At 39.8% G+C, this 17,168-nt stretch overlaps 1 protein-coding gene and 1 long non-coding RNA gene across 2 annotated transcripts in view; one reads left to right on the top strand and one right to left on the bottom strand.

The window, feature by feature from the left end:
• Window positions 1–17,168, bottom strand: part of LOC138187084 (uncharacterized) — a 243,144-nt gene that overhangs the window by 164,196 nt on the left and 61,780 nt on the right. The window lies entirely within an intron of this gene.
• IRSp53 (Insulin receptor substrate 53 kDa) overlaps window positions 1–17,168 on the top strand; it is a 162,536-nt gene that overhangs the window by 101,832 nt on the left and 43,536 nt on the right. The window contains exon 4 of the mRNA XM_069127556.1: window positions 4,168–4,260. Coding sequence (XP_068983657.1) covers window positions 4,168–4,260 — 93 coding nt within the window. The remainder of the gene's footprint in view (window positions 1–4,167; window positions 4,261–17,168) is intronic.

The following is a 17,168-nucleotide window of genomic DNA, read 5'->3' as shown; positions in this document are numbered from 1 at the left end:
CGATGTTTCAATGTAAATGGTCTGATTGATCCTCTCGAGAGGAAAGAGCGAAGTTTAATGCAGAAATATCGTATTTGCGTTCGCTGAAATGAATTTCGAAGGCTGATCAATCAACTTTATTCTCCCAAAAGTTTGTCTCGAGGCTCAATCTTCAATTACCCGCCGATTTCTGAACGAAGGGGTGAAATTATGATATTCCGAACGAATCAGATTTTACATCCATCGATAATCTAATTTTCACCAACGAAATCCCTTATCAATCTCGTCAATTTCATCTTCTGTCCACTCACCAGCTCCAGTTCCACAAAAATATCATCGCTCTAACAATATTTGCCGAATAAAAAGGTACTATATGACAAGCAAATTGTTCAACTCACGACGCCTATGCTGTCTGAAAATCCTTTATCAATCTCATCAATTTCTTCTCCGAAATACCTTCCTACTTTCGATCTTCAGTTTGATAGAAAAAGAATTCTGATGATTTCCTAATGAAAAATCATATAACAAGCAATTTTCCAAATCATGAAACCTATTCTACTCGGAACAGATTGATAAAGCGCTCAATTATCACGGAATCTGATTATCGCCGTAGCCAGACTCGTTTTCACGATGGAAAAGCGCGAGAAGGGAAACCAAACTGAAAGGAAGAGGCCAAAGGGAGAAAGTATAGAAAGAAAAAAGGTCGTGGAACCCCCTAGTCTGAAGTATTCACGCGACTGCGTCGTCGTGAGGTCAGAATCCACGCTCCATGATAAAAGACGCGTGTGGAGCTGTCGGTGGTTACCGCAGGGGTTGCTAATACTCTGGAAATCTGCACCCTCGCGTCATATTCGAAATCTCCCGGTATCGGGGGGAGACCTCTTCGAAATTCCGTGTCGACATCCGCTTGATTACATGCGTCTCTCTTCCGATTCATTTCCGAGCAGGGACCGCGTCGTCGCTTGAGAATTTCTTTCCTCGTGCCGTTCGGGATCTTCGCCTTTCCGAATGGGATTCCCAATGATTTCGCTTAAACGATCCCTCTTCACGGAGATCGATCTCTGGCCGTGCAAATTGCCGGTGAATTTCATCTGGAGAAGAACACTCATCAGACGTTTTTTTTATTTTCTTGATAATTACAGTAGCCTACGAAAATACTTTAACACTCCTAGAAACTTTCCATGCATATAAAAAGTTTCGTAGCATTGATAGTTCAGACGAGGTAAAGACAATTCTACGGAAAAAGAATCAGTCGAATTTTAAAAATTTGTTTAGCATATGTAACTTACGAAGTAGTTATCAACTGGAGGAGGACAATCAGCAAGAGATTATTTTACGCGCGGAAAAAATAAAAAATGTGAGAAATGTACTGTCTGCATCAACAAATAACACAGTTGGCAATTTTATTAAAAATTGTCTAAGTAGGTGTTCAAATAATTTCGTGAGCTAATGTACGTAAATTTCTGGCCTCCATCTTCGAGAACGAAATCAACCCCTCGAGATACAAATTTTTCTTTCAAATGGTTACAGTGGAACGGATGATGAAAGATTGAGAAATAGCTCTTCGAAATAAGTTTCCTGGAATAATTGGTGGCAAACAGAAAAGAAGCAAACAGGGTAATCTCGATCTTCCAAAGTACGGATTTTAATCTGCTTCTGATTTCAAAGGAGAACGGTTTGAAATAAAATTACCTGGCGTGCAAAGTGCTCGGTAGGGAGTTGGGTAAAAATAGTCGATAATTAATTTCATACCGCTGAATTCTTATTCCAATTGCAACGAGAGATGCTAGCATGGCAGAGAAACCTTGGAGTTATATACTCGATGTCGAGTGGGGCCTTTGCTTGTGAACCGCTGTGTAATTACGGAGAACGACCGAGAATAACAATTAACACCGTAACGAGTGAGGGTAGCCTCCCCCCGTCAAGCAAAGCTATTCGGACAAGGACCAGGAAACAGAATGGAACTCCAGTTTCTGATGGAGGTTATAAGCTTCAAGGTCGTTTGAATTTCCATACGGTACACAGGCTGGGCTGCGAGTTCCGAAAGGAAATTAATTAGTTTCACCTATTTCTACTAGCGCGAGAGGTGCTTCTATAAAATATTTCCATAATTTTCTGATAAAGTAGGTCGATGATATACGAAAGATAGCGAAATAAAATGTTTCGTTTCTAAAATAAAATAAAACTGAGATTACCATGCAGTTTATTTGCCACAGGAATATTATAAATTTACAAAAAGGACATTGTAAAAATGTCTATCTTGCATTCATCTAAAATAACACTTTCGCGTCTTAAGATAGAAGAGTAAACCGATAAAAGCGAAAACGGTCCAAGATTTTTGGGCAACTTTAACAAGTTTAAATCGGATTCGCGGCGCGTTCGCAATTATTACGATTCCTGGAGCAAAGCGGAAAGGATTAAAGTGGAGGGTGCGACTTAAGACTGGAGCTTTCTCGGTTGCTTAACGCATTGGTATTCGGCTGCAGTGCCCGTCTAATACCTCGCTTTTGTCTCAACAAGGGTGAATGGAGAGGGCAAGCCATTTTCCTCAAGGAGGACGTAACGTGAGGCCGGATCAGTCTTCTCTCCTTCTTTTTTCTTTTTTTCTACTCTCCATTTTAGCGGAAAGTCCTGCACCAAAGAGTTTCACTAGTACGGAAAGATAAAACGAGATGGAGGATGATTGCCCATTGCATCGCATTCCGAAATCTGGGGCAAACGGATTTAAGTGAAAGTTACGAAGATCTTATCCACAATTTTTATAGTAGAAATCTTTCTGAAAGCAATTTGTTAATGCCAGTAAGAGAGACATTTTTTCTGAGGATTTAGAAAATCTTCTCGTCTTGAAGACTTTACGCGCTATCGATAAAAAATTTAGAATAGTAGTACGACAAAGAAGGCGAAGGTATAACGCTAAATACTCGTTATTTCCTATGTTTCGTAACGAAACGAATCAACGATTTCCCAAAAGAATATAAAGAGTATATTGTTCTCGATCGATAAGATTTGAAAGAACTTACGTTTGGTAGGGTACATGCACCCTGATCCATTTTCCTGTTGAAGCAAAGCGTTGAAAACATTTTATTCCAGCTCTTCGGACGTTCATGTCATTACAATTAAATCCGGAGTGTCCACTTTTGTGTCGCAGAGATACAGCCTGATCTTGAGAGAACAAAAGGAGACGATCCCCTCTACAGTAACCATAAAACAACCACAACACTGTTATACACCGCGTTCCTATCCTTGCTGCCTCTTGTTCAAGCTTTTCTTCCCTCTTTCTTGTCCTTTTTCCCGCGCCGCGGCAGTCAGTTACGAACCAAACAACCCTCGTATTTATGAGGGATCCTCCAACGGAGAAAACAGGGTACACACCGGTCAATTTCCACCGATCTACTCTCCAACTACTCATACCAGTCCTGCCGCGCTGTGTTCTTCGCAGTACAGCCCAAATTTTTCTGCTCCATAGGTTTTAACGAGGAGTTTTCGTGGGAAATGATCGTACTTTATTGATAACCCGAGTACCTCTAACAGGGTTTTTATTCGCCCACCCTTTTGACCGGCTCCTCTACGAGCTGGACTTCCGTTCGGCCTTTTTGTTACTGGCTTGAAAGGATACTGGCATATATCACGGAGGGGAACGTTAACGAAGTTTTTACGATCTCTTAATATTGTAACCCCAGTCGATGCATTATTTTTTGCTTGAATGGAAAGCGGTAATAACACTCGTAGGATTATCAAACAATGCTTCACAGGTATAATTATTATAAAGTTTAATAATTAAAGGAAGCAAATGTGTTATCAATCGACTAGAGCAAATAAAACGTAGAAGGTTAAACAGTGATAATATTTTAATTTCATATATGTATTTGTCTAGAGAACATTGATATTAATGCACGCGCAAAGAGAAAGAAATTAAAATATAATCGAAAGTGGACGGAAGGAAAAAACATGCGGCGATTGTTAAATAATTCACAGGAGAAATTAAAACGCTGCCTTCCCGAGCGAATCGATAAAACTTCCATACGATTAAGACTCGATATATCTCGCCACGCGGACCCTTTTAATTAAAGAGAATGTACCGAGCCGTTGAGTTATCGCGGTGAGGGGAAACAAAGAAAAGATAGGAAATCGCGATACACCTGCTGTTCGGCCGGCTATATTTACCCTGTGTGTTTCGTTATTTTCCAGGAGCCGCAGCCGCATCCCGTGTCTACGTGGACGCATTGTCTCGATTAGCACGCCAAGCGCAACTGGGTACATGGGGCGGTTCCAAGGATGTCGGTAAGTTTCGCAATCTTCTTATTATCGTCGTGCCGAAACTTGTTCTCGCCGGTTTCTCGCCAGTTTCTCGTCGGCGACGTGTCCCAATGGAGATAGGAAAACGTGAGATTCGTGAAAAACGACAATCACGCATATAAGGCGTGTGTGTGTGTGTGTGTGTGTGTGTGTGTGTGTGTGTACACGCGTGTCCACGAAACACACGGAGGTTCGTCGTTCGCTGTAATTACGGTGAATTAATTAAAATTTGTCACGTAATTATCGACGAATGAACGGGAGCTCTGGTCGATCCTTAAACAACAGCTGCGTCGACGAAGGTTAATTAATTAGCGTTCCACGCATCATTAGACGGGCAAATAAATCGTTGTATCGCGGCGCAGCTGTTGGCGGAAAATTTGTTTGTCTCGATCGTTACGTTTTGTTTCAACGCTTTACCAGATACGTTAAATTTAAAACCGGAGTTTTATTTGTCCCAGCGATCCGATCCTCACACCATCGACTTTGTCTTCGTTTCGATGCGCCTCTTAATTACCAGATTGCCCGCGTTCCATGATAATTATTTCAATTACGCCGACGCAGCCAGGGATATTTATAGCAAACTAATAGAGGGCCGGTCGCAATTAAAATCGGCCGTTCGCCGATTGATATACATCCGCCGCGTTTTTAATTGTTTTTCAGTGATTTTAATGGCCAGCAAACACTCCCGCCTGACTCGCGCGCACGATTCCCAGTTAATAAGAATTTTAATTCGAATCGATTTGTTTCGTTCGTTGTCGTTACGAAATTCTCCACTCGAGTGTTAATTATTAAGGGTAAACCAAAAAATCGTTCCCTACGGGACATACATACATATTGCGGAATGCACGTGGACGCACAAAGGCATTGAGTCCTTGCGGTATAGAAACGCGAAATGTATTCCCTGACAACGTATTAATACTTCCAATGCGATAATTTTACCGCGATTGATGGGCTAATCTACACTATGTAGCCGCGTTAAAATTAACGTGTAGTAATACAACAAGGAATATGTTGTAACATAGTTGCAAAGTAATTGCATAATAATAGAATAATTATTCCCGCGGATATTCCGATATCGTTACACGAATCAGGCTAATAATTTTACAAACACCTGCATTAAAATTCACGAGCAATAATATCCGCGAAACTATCGCTAATCCTCCAAAAGCGCTTCGAGGGAGGCATCAAATTTCCTGCAACTGTCAATACTGTACGTCGAATTTCCCTCCAAAATATGTATAATTTTACGATAACCAAATATTATACACTGACCATCTGTTTAAATGTGTTTTCTGGTAACTATGCTCTACCACTGTCAGATGCAGAATGTTGTAACATAATACGTAATTCGGGTTTAAAATTAATAAATTTTCACCCCAGAAGTTTGTAATTAAATCTAAAGATTGAAACTACACGTCATTGCAGATAAAATGGTGCTTTGTTAAATTATAATCAGAATGTTTTGTTACGGGTGTCGCTCGATATTATAAGCCAAAGGGTTGATTTAGTAAATTTATAGGCACGTAGATGACGAGACTTCCTTGTTCCTATGTTTCTAACATAAATTAACACTGGCGACGAGTTGGTCTATTTCAAAGGGCGACCCTTTCGCGGAATGAGCGCGACTCGCGCTTTTTCTCGTCCGCTTTCAACAAAGTTTGGCCTGTCGCGTCGGCGCGAGATACGCCGGACCAGCACTCCCGTGGTTTCCAAAGCCAATAAAGTTTCACCCGTTTAACCGTCTGTCTCGCCCTGTCTGTCTTATAGACAGGGAGGCGAAGGGAGAATGGTGGAAGAGGGTGGAAAAAAGTTGCTAACAGGATCATTGCAGCGTGATAAGTGTACGTATTAAGGGCTGGGTCGATAACCTTCGTGGCCGGACTGGCGAGATTCGAAATAAGAAACGAACGCCCGAGACCGAGGCAACAGCCTTAAGAAGCTGTCCAAGTGCGACCCAAGTTTTATTTGTTTTTCAACCGGAAAGAGAAATCCCATTCGATTCGAAACGAATCGCCCGTTTGGTGTCCGCTTGATATTTTCCGCGCACCGATCGCGTTTTCGCCTTTGGAATCTTTAGTAAGAGATACTTCTGTGGATGCAGTATAATTTTTTCTTTGGAATACGTTGGTGGAAATTTGAAATTTACATTTCTATTATTAACGTTACTTTAGGAAACAACCATCTGTAATTTAAATGTAATTTAAAGATTGGTTACGGATCTTAGAAGCTTGTATCATATTTCTATCAGACTAATTAACGATACGACTATAAGTGTATCGTGTAATAATTATAGAGCGCGTATCAATTAACTATCGATACTAACTAACTTCTAACGAGGCAAACTTTGGCATCAGGATGATAGACCTCGTGTTCGAGTAATATTGCTTATATCCCCCCGAGTCTTAAACGACATCGCTAGAGAATTATCAAATATTCATATCGACATCGAAGAAAAACCAATTCTAAACATTTGCATTTTCTATTAAGAAGGCTGCATCCACAGATGTATTATTTTTATTCATATTTTTGAATAAAATAAGGAATAATATATTTCTTATATTCGTGTTTACTAGAAATTCTCTGTATTATATGGTCATTTATATCCAAATATAATGCGGTAATTAAACTAGTAAGGATTTCACGGACGCAATACTGTTTTGAAAGATAATACAAAACGAGTTCCAGAACACGCCTACATTGTATCATCCTAGTGGATACTGGCTAAAGTTAACTGCAATCAGTGGTTGGCTAGAATATCCGAGCCTTGGATAACCCCTGTTAACTGCATACGCGACGCCCTCGGGCACCTTCCAATTTAAACTCTACCTTGTATGTGCTACCACGAAATAGGGTTACCGTATTATTATTTGTCGTTCCAACTGCTCACGAATAAGACTAAAACAGATGAATTGTCGTTCTATCAGGTTTCATTCCAATTTTACACGACGAAAATACTCTTCTTCTAATTCAATGTAGTTTAATTTAAATTCTACTCGTATCTTTCCTTTTTTCCATTATTTCTTCCCAATAGCATTTTCGGATCGTAACTTTAATCTTAGATAACTAATTCTAAGAACAATCTACACGATTCGATTAAACTACGTAATGAAGATGAAATATTCGAAAGTAAAGGATAAGGAGTCGTGGGAAATTCCTGGAAAATTGACCGTTATCAGAGAAGTGTCGCGCTCGGAAGACACTTGAAGTTTCTTACAACAATCGATGGGTAGCGGACTGGAATATCTTATTACCTCCATTTGGCTGTCTGGCAGTTTTCCAGTGTTACGCCAATTTGCACTCGTTAAAGAGATGCCTTTGAAACTTTCCGCACAGGCAATGTTGACTAAACGTTCTCTCCTTTGCAGAACTCAATTTTCATTCGACGCGCCTAACTTTATGACAGGATACTGCATGCTCTATTCTCGGCCTAGCGTTTCTTATTAAATTCTGTTGTGACGAATGATATAGCATTCGTCTTGCTTCACCGACGTTCCCACTTTATTTCGAGGCAAAATAAGAAACGCGTCTGCATTTACTAATAAATCATTGTCCAATGTATCAACCTGTGTTTAATTTGTGTCTCGATTTTTCCATTGTTATACGGAAATTGTTTGATGTTCTAATCGGCCTGTTTCTTATTCGAAATAAAAAATGTGTTGGAATACCAACGACCCGCGGATGCACTTGTTCCGATCGAAAACAAAGTTTCGAATCGTCGTAACATAGTTCGCCAGAAGCGGATTGAGAAACAATAACATATCTTATTGTCTCTGTAAGCATTTTTCGATATTCAATTTCAGAAAAGTTCGCGTGGTCGCCATCCCTAAGTTGTTAGAATAGCCGCCGACAATTTTTTGTCAGAATTTGTATCTATTACTAGTGGAACACACAAATTCTAAAAATCAATTCCGATAGAACGTACACGAATCTTTCTCTGAATTTTCCATACCGATGCGAAAATATTTCTTTTCCAGTATTTTTTGCATCCGTTAGTTATTAAAACCGTGTACAATATTTTTTCGAATTTTCTGTACCAGCGCAAAAATAGTTCTTTTCCAATATTTTTTTGCATCCACTAGTTTGACTTCCAAACTACATTATACTAAAAATTTGCTTGGGATATCGTGAAAATAATCGAGAAGCGAAAGTGTGAAACAACAGATAAAGTACGATTCTCGTAGCGATAGAAAAGATTTGGACGCGCGTGTTTCAATCTCAACCGCAGTACGCGAGATTTCAATAGACGTGGTAATTAAGAATTAACCTAAAGGAATTGCAAAAATTCTATCGAGTTTTAAACAGCGAGAAGGAAATCGCTCGAAATAATAGATAGTTTATCGACTGGCTTGGAAAATTGATTAGTCGAACGTTGGGAGTTGGCTTTCGCTGTTATTGCGAAACATTCTCAAAGAGATCGTTTCAGGTTGCATCGACAGTTTACCCGTCGAGAAACATTTCCTGAATAGGGCAGGGATTTCCTTTGCCGCTGCGACGAACCTTTCCAACTTGCTCACCGAGGAATCCGGCGACTCAAGTTTAAATCGACGGACTTTTGTCAACTGCGAAACGACACACGCCGGTAGAGAGACAAACTCGTTCAATTTAGACATGCGATTCTCTCGTTTCCAGCATCGTCCAAACTAAATTAAACTTTTAATTATTCGAATAGAATCGAGAAAAGAACAAGCTGTTACTCTTTCCATTTTCATTACGCGACACGTAAATTCTCGTTGCTTTCGTTTTCTTTTCTTCAAATTGTTCTTCGTGAATGGGACGGGAGTGTGTATGAATAGAACATCGATGCGATGTCAAGGTACTTACGATCAGTAAGCGGATCTTAGGTTAGACGTATTTACTAGTGCAAAAGGAATTGGATATTGAAAGCTTATATTGACTTGTTGGGAAGTTCGTAGAGTTTCTGGAAATCGATAATTAAATGTTGCTATGCATCTGACGAAACCGAAGGAGAATTATTTACTATGAACTCGCGCGATAAGGTGAAACGCTGAATTTGGATAAATATCGTTTTCAGTTGAATATCAAATCATAAAGAGATGTTCGAGGTTTGCTCAAAGTGTTTCTCTCCAAATAAATCTTTTAAAGAAACATTTTGACCATTTTGTAAACAAGTAGAATTTCGAAAGTATTCGCATTGCGTTTATACGATTTTACGCTGTCATTGCACTGGCGGTTGAATTATAATATTTTCGAAAGCCTTTCGCGCCGGAGGCCGCAATTTCCATAAGTAAATCGATGAATCCAAATACCACGGAATTCAGGTGCCGTTTCTTAACTTCGTTCGCCAAGAGCCTCGCAATAAAACGTTAAATACGGAGCGGAAGCTAGAACCGAGGTTTTCGACAATTCAAGTTGGTATAATAGGTAGAATTCGATTTCGAGAGACTTGGAACTCGAGCATCCGAGCCTCCACTGTGGCTTGTAGTTAGTATCGATCACTTGAATCGGTAATTTAGCTGACAATGCTCGTTCAGAAGGAAGTTCCTGAACTAGGCATATTTTGATCACGCAATATCCTTATCTTCACTTACACTGCAGACGACACTGGTGACGATACAAGATGATATCTAATGTAATTTGTCACTTCCTCCATTTAGAGTATCCAACAATTTTCTAATATCTGTAAATCGTGAAATACCCTTTTCTATCGACACCGATGATGTCGATAGAATTGGATGATAATACGTACAATTTTGCCCGTTTTCACTGTGAAATACGCTTCTCGAGAGCGTTTCATACGGCAAAGGCAATTGGAAGTGGCAATGACATTCACGTGTCAATTAATGCAGAAAACGCCGACCTGATGAAAACAATTTTGTTGACGGATTAATGTTTTCCCTTAGTTGGTCATTCGATTTAATCAGCACGTCACTATCGAACGATCTTCATCAGCGTGATTTCTTGATACGGGCTGCAGTCAGCATCCATCGTTTGATCTGATAATCCTTTCTAATTCTAACCCGGAGTCAGCGCTTGAATTTCCTGGCAGCGGTCTCTTTAGAGGTTTCACTCAACCTCTATGGGTGGCCCGCAACCTCTGTGCGTCAAGGAAATTGGAAAGTCGTGTTCGACAGATTGATCGAAGAGTCGTCGATCGATAGTTTACCCCATGTTTGAATACCCCACTGTTGACCTCGATTATCGCGGTCGCCTCGTCGACGCGGTTTTATTCCATTAAAGATTAGCTACCACGGTTAAGTGATATTTAAAGTAAAGCGAAAGTAGATCGAACGACTTTGAATTTAAATGAAAAAATTAGTAAGTTTGAATACTTAAAAATTTGGAGACTAAGATGTATAAAAGGTGGAGAGTTGGAAAATGAAAAATTTATTTCACTCTATTCGAGTTGTAAACTGTGTTAAAAGTAAAGATTGTCGTGGAACGATTTGGATTTTAATTTGTATTCTGATCATGCTCGAGGCAAACGTAGTTATATGAGGAAATTGTCGGCCGCGTTTATTTACGATATAACATTAAGATTTACACAAATGCACCTCCAATTTCCGAATTTACATTCGCGTATTTATGTTATAAATTATGCATCTGCGTTTATTTGGAATATTCCTGTTTGTTCATTTGCTTGCAAAATACACTGTTTGTTGCATTTGTCCCAATTTTACTTAATTATAGTCAGTCTGCCACGAATTATTTGTTGCGTAAATATTTATTATACCGCTCATTATTTGCATACAACGTGCTACACTGTTCGGCCGAGGTTGCGATGCTTTATTCTCAACCGTAATTTTATCGCAATGAAACCGTATTCATCAATTAATTCTTTGTGATAAATCATTTCGTGAAATAAACATATAAATATCCATATTATCCATTATTATTATTAGTACCGTTATATTCTCATTATTATCGACTTTTAATTATTACCGAAATAATTATAGAAATAAACTCGGTTTATCTTATTTGCACCAACTTTCTTTCATAGATTTTGCTAACTCCATCGTCCATTTGTTATCAAAGCACAAACTCGTTTCCAGAGCTATCGCCGTTTTCTTAGACACGGCGAGACCTCTTTGTCAAACAGGTCAGGATTTTTCTATAATTCTCGCGAACATCGAACATACGTCGGCGCAATAAATCCAGGCGGAAACGTCTTACACGCGATTACCATAACATAACACATTTGCGAACGCGTATAGCAAGCAGAACCGGCGATAGTGAAGAAAATTCGTTTTCCCTTCCCTTACGGCTCGGCGCGAGGCGTGAAGCGAAAATTCGATGCTCACGATGTTAGTGCAGGGTGGTGCCGAAATGAAAGCATGATAGCGAAATTGGCAATATCGCGACTTTTCCCTCCCATTTCTCTCTCTTCCTTAAAATCGATCGCGTTTCCCGCCCCTTTATCAACGGTAGCGAATTTCCTTTTCGTTGAAATACGTCCGCCATCCTAGCACGCCATAACGAGATTCTTCGGATTGTATCAGAGATTCGATATTAATTCGTAGCACTGTGGAAATTCACTGTCATCGGATGGCGGTTGTTATTTAACCGTATTTCTTCAAGGTGAAACTTCGAAATTTGAGACGTCATAATTTCATACCATTTGCAAATGTTTCATTTCATAATTCAGAGACCGTTACGAAAAACATCGTTGTCGAAATACACAACCGATACGTTATATTTAGAATATTTTGAATATTCGTGTCACTTTTTAATAAATGACGAATGTTATTTCGAGCAAGACAGAGTTCTTATTTATTTTGAACAACGACGTTCTTTTATGGATTTATCGATAATGTTTATTCGCAACAAACAGAATGTTTGGCGGCGAACGTTCGACGGTCATTTGAAAGTTCGCGTTGGTCTCGTTTGCTTGCTTTTCTCTACAATTAGTGGAAACGCGGATTGCTGCGTAACAAGGGGACAAACAATCGAAGCACGCTGAGTAATTTCATTAATAGCAAATTATTGTAAATTCGTCCACTGCGATACGCTTAACGAGCTTCTGGAATTTCGCTAAAATCTACCATCCGTTGCAACATACGCGTTGAAGATATCACCAATGATATTAAAACTGAATGCTAATTAATATCGAATAATATTTCAGCAATTGAAAATATGCGATAATATTTGATAGAACCAATTTCGAATCTTAAATATTTACTTAGACAAGTTGCCAGAAAGTGATCGTCAAAATGAAAAACAACTATCACAATTTAAAGCTTTCACCGTTATCCTTTTTGAAACATAACACAATGATTTATAATTTATACGTTATATTTATATATTATATAACACAGTGAACCTTCTAATATATTTCACGATACTAATTACACACTGAGAAATTAATTCTTATTTGGGACAACTATTTAAATAACTGTCAGTGTATAATAAGATAGCGGAGATAATACTATTAAATCAGCTTTAAAACAAATTCGCTACGAATGCAGACAACCTTAATCATATTGGAAGGAATCAGCAAACATTGTGTATCGATACCCTGACAGAATCAACAGCATACACGGATGGTCTTAATAGGGTAAATTGAAGCATAGCCGCGACAATCCGATCGAACCCCTTTCTGTACGGAGAAATAGGATTTGAGACGTGCATTTGAGATTGCAACAATACAGGTTTGCACGGTCTGGCGTTACGTAGACAAATAATTGATGTCGACTTCCTACTTCGTTAATAAGCTTACCACCCAGTCGAACGTCTCTCTCCTTTATGAAGCATTGAACCGAACCAAATCGTGTTAAAACTATATTAAATAAGCACTCTAGCCTAGTAATTCGCTCGTTATATTTTCTAAGTGTTAATGAATTATTCAAATGTCGTGGTTCAACCACGTAGCACAAATGAATATAGCAAGATCATAAAAGAACATTTTTAACAGCGACACTAATGACTATAGCTGCACCTAGAATTACTTAGAATCGCCTAGGAACGGCCAAAGTCAATAAAAGGCAATAAAAAATAACTGAGAAAATTTGTACAAGTTAAACCACTCCAACGAAAATCCGGCGTCCCTCCACGTGCCAAAAACTTCCATCAACCGTTTCGGATAGCGGAAGAAATTCGTGACAGGAGATACGTGCCCGGCAAACAAGAAAACCCGGGACACGTTTGCAGGACGAACGACTGAGAATTATTCGTAGAGAGTCGCAGCGAGGTGAGGAAGGTTGCGGCGTAATCGGTGCTCGTTTAAAGCACCGGCCGATAATTTGGCCCCCGTAATTTTATGCAATTATGCGTATTACCACGGGTACGCAGGTTTGTACGTTTGTACGCGGGCAGACGCGGAAAGGGTCGAAGCGCAGCTGGAATTCAGGGGGCGGATTTCGGTGTCCACGTGTCCTCGCGACCCTCTGCGGCTCACAATCCACACCCACGCTCACAACTACCCCCGTGTCCCGTGCCCCGCGTCCCTGACGGCCAACAACGTCGCCCTCGACGCTGGAAATGCCGCGTCGCCTCGTTTCACGGTAAAGTGACCGCGCGTTAACTCCCATTCGTTACGCGTTTACATTATTATTAAAGCGCATTTACACGGCCGTTGGCGCGAGCGCCTCGTGGAATTTTAATATCCCGACAAGCGCGGGAACCGACGGGTTTCCTATCCTCCTGTTATCTTCGACCCTGCGCCCCAAAAGGGAGATTAAAAGTCGCCGAGAGCAAAATTTCCGTTTCGGGCCTGTGTCTGCAGTTTCGCCCACCCCTTCGCTACTTCGCGAATTTGTTTGTTCTTTTCTTCCGATCGAGGAACATCGATGACATCTGCTGAGACCACCTCCTACTGGATATCTTTTCGGCGAGCAAGATTTCTGTCCGAACAAGTCCGGAGGAAGTTTTTGCGGGAAATTTATTACGAAGTAGTCGCGTAGAATTCTTCGAACTGACTCGAACTTCGAAATTTGTATTTGTATTCGAGTCGATATTTGTCACTCGCTTCGATGTGTTCCTTACGATGTAGCCATACAGATTTTTACAAATTCGTCGGTAACAGGGTACGTACAAAGAGTTGGCGTGTTATAAATTTTATCAAATGACAGACAGAACAAAGTTTCAGCTTCTGTTTATCGCCGTGTATTTTCTAATCACGTAAACTGTTCCGATTTATCAAATCGAACTTTGAATTTAGCAAATGTACGCACGTCGATTAGAAAATACCAAGATTAACCGAAAACGTTTTCAGTTTCGTATCGGATGTGCGGTGTATCGTTTATTCTCCTGTTTCGTTCGTTTATTTCGCCGTTGAGCTCTGTTTACGAGAACGTGGAATTTCATTTGTTAGTTGGGCGCATTCTATGAAGTCCTTCGTTCGCACGTACAAACGCCGAATTCTATTTGAACAGTTAAGCACGTAAATATACTACCAACTCGGAAATATCGAGATATTTGCATGTCTTCGACACAATGTAATTTAGCGACGTAATGTAATTGCGAAATTGTGTCGTATGAAAGAACCCGTACTAATTTTACCGTTATCTCAGTGGTGAGTGAATTTTCGATTTTTGTAAATTATTCTTCGTTCAATGTTTGAACTATGAAGCACACTCGAATTCATATCCAATTTTTATAACTTCCGTAGCCCGTTGGTGATTAAACTAAATATACATATAGCTGAAAGTCTTTAAATATTGAAAACACTCGAGTGAACTTTTGTGAGAGAACTTCCGTCGACAAACTTAATAATAATTTCAATTGGCGCGAAGAAAGCGATGGATCGCCGCAAAATCCACATTAGTCTGTCAACGTGTACGAATCGGACGAAACCAGAGCCGGCTTTTCATTTGGTGGAAATCATTATCCGCGATCAATGGATCGCTGCGCACGTTCGCCGTGACCACGTACACCGTGCATTGCATCCTTTATCGCGAGTCTGATCGATCGAGCGGCAGCACCGAACTAATGCCCAGCATTTAAAATCAAAGCTGAACGCAGACCGACCACGTGGCCGAACGGAATAAAGTTCCCCGCCGATTCGATGGAGGACATCGGTTGTATTCTCAGTGATATTGCTTAGCTTTCACGCAGAGCTGAATAGTCACGCCGCAATTAACTCGTATTCACCACTTTGATGTTGCAACCCTCGCATTATACGCGCCGTCTCAATTGTAGCGGTGATCTGAGCCGATGAAAGGATCGCTGACTGTAGCGTAGGCTGCAGACACGGCAATGTTTATCGAACGCGGCAGGATACCTGCACTTCGGCTGAATATTGGCTTCCAGGCAGCGAAATCGATGTGCAGTTGCACGTTGCACCGGATCCGCCGTTGTTAGTCCGCCAATTCCGTTCTTCCCATTTCATAGTCAATACGAGTACCGCATAGATGATGCGTTGTTTACCAATAGGAATTTCCCAAACATAGATTTTCCTTTTTCTCCTATTTATCCGACGTGTATTCTGCCGCGTGAGCAAACCTTACAAACTTTAATATTAAAGGATGTCCTTAAACGTTGTTCCAGTATCAGTGTTACTTTCAAATACCTGCTCTCGATTTCTCTGTACAAACAACGGGATAAACAATTAAATTTCCATTTATAAACAGCCAACTAAATTGCACTCAAATATTCAGCCGCATGAGTTATTCTTAAACGTTTCTCCTATTATCATACGCGATCGAACGATTTTTATAAACCGCGTAGAATACTTTGCTATGCTCTTGTATAAAGGAGAATCGATGGCTCTTCTTTCGCGTAATATTGTAAAGCAGACACTGATCGTCACAAGGTAAACATCAATTTATACATTTGTTTAGAACGTTGATAACGAGAGACGATTCTAACAATTCCATTGCTGTCTGTCGAAGCGTGTGAAATTACTGTCGAGTCGAGTAGCCCGGCGCGACAACCTGAAGTACGAGTGCACTCTATGTACGATGTATTCATGCATCGGTTACATTAAAGAATACACAACAGTAGAATAAGTTTTATGATCGTTGACGATTTTATCATTTTGGAATTTTTCTTTCCATTTCTCAGATTCAAATCCCTCTCGTAGTTATATGAAGCAAGCTGAACCTGATACAAGAAAAGTATCAGAGAATTATTAGCTTGCTTGTCCGGATCGGATTTTAAATATCATTATTTGTATTTTTCTTAAACGAGCAAATATTACAGAGTGCAATACGAGCAAAAGTTGAAGAAACATACTTGCCTGTTGGAAAATTAATCTCCGCTGCATCTATTTGCATCGTTTCACGAAGCCGGTGGAACTTCTTAATAATAACAGCATTTCAAAGGAATCGACTACGAAGCCTCTTATGAGGAAAATGATTTAAAGTCCTTTAAAGGCGGACTTTTTATAGAGTTTATGATCTTTAATATAAATTATCGTGAATATGGTTCGTGAAATGACTACTTAATACGGTTAAGCATCAAACATTCAAACAGCAAAACGGTTTACTAATCTAAGCCTACTAATACGCCTCAGCTATGTATTTATAGGAATATTATTGTACCGTAATCCGCCATAGCTGCAAATTTAATATGTACGGCGTTACGATATTAGCAGTAATAGCCAACGCAATCTATCTGCATGTAGGAATATTATATTAACCTTGGTCGTTATACTTGATAACCGATAATTGATATTTCACATGATAATCCAGCTTTAGTTTTCGAGGTATTTCATTACCGAGAGCGTTGAATTTCCGTAAAATGTCTGAACCTGCCCCTGTGGTCAGTGAAAATATTTTTGAGCGTTGAATCAATTTCTATAAAGTTTCTACCACTGCCCGTCTCCCAAACTTTTCCCTTTTCGCAGCGAGAAATGGAAATTTAAATTGAACCTTGTGTTCGTTCATGAAAAAAATCCTGAAAGCGGTTGATTTCATACAACAAAGCTAGACAATTTTTCGTTTCAAAATTGAGATCTTAACCATCTCGAAATCCCTGAACAGGAAGCAATTACTATG

This window comes from Bombus flavifrons, chromosome 14, assembly GCF_040668555.2.
Source record: "Bombus flavifrons isolate JBK064 chromosome 14, iyBomFlav1_principal, whole genome shotgun sequence".
NCBI lineage: Eukaryota > Metazoa > Arthropoda > Insecta > Hymenoptera > Apidae > Bombus > Bombus flavifrons.
This window is presented reverse-complemented; position numbering and strand designations above follow the sequence as displayed.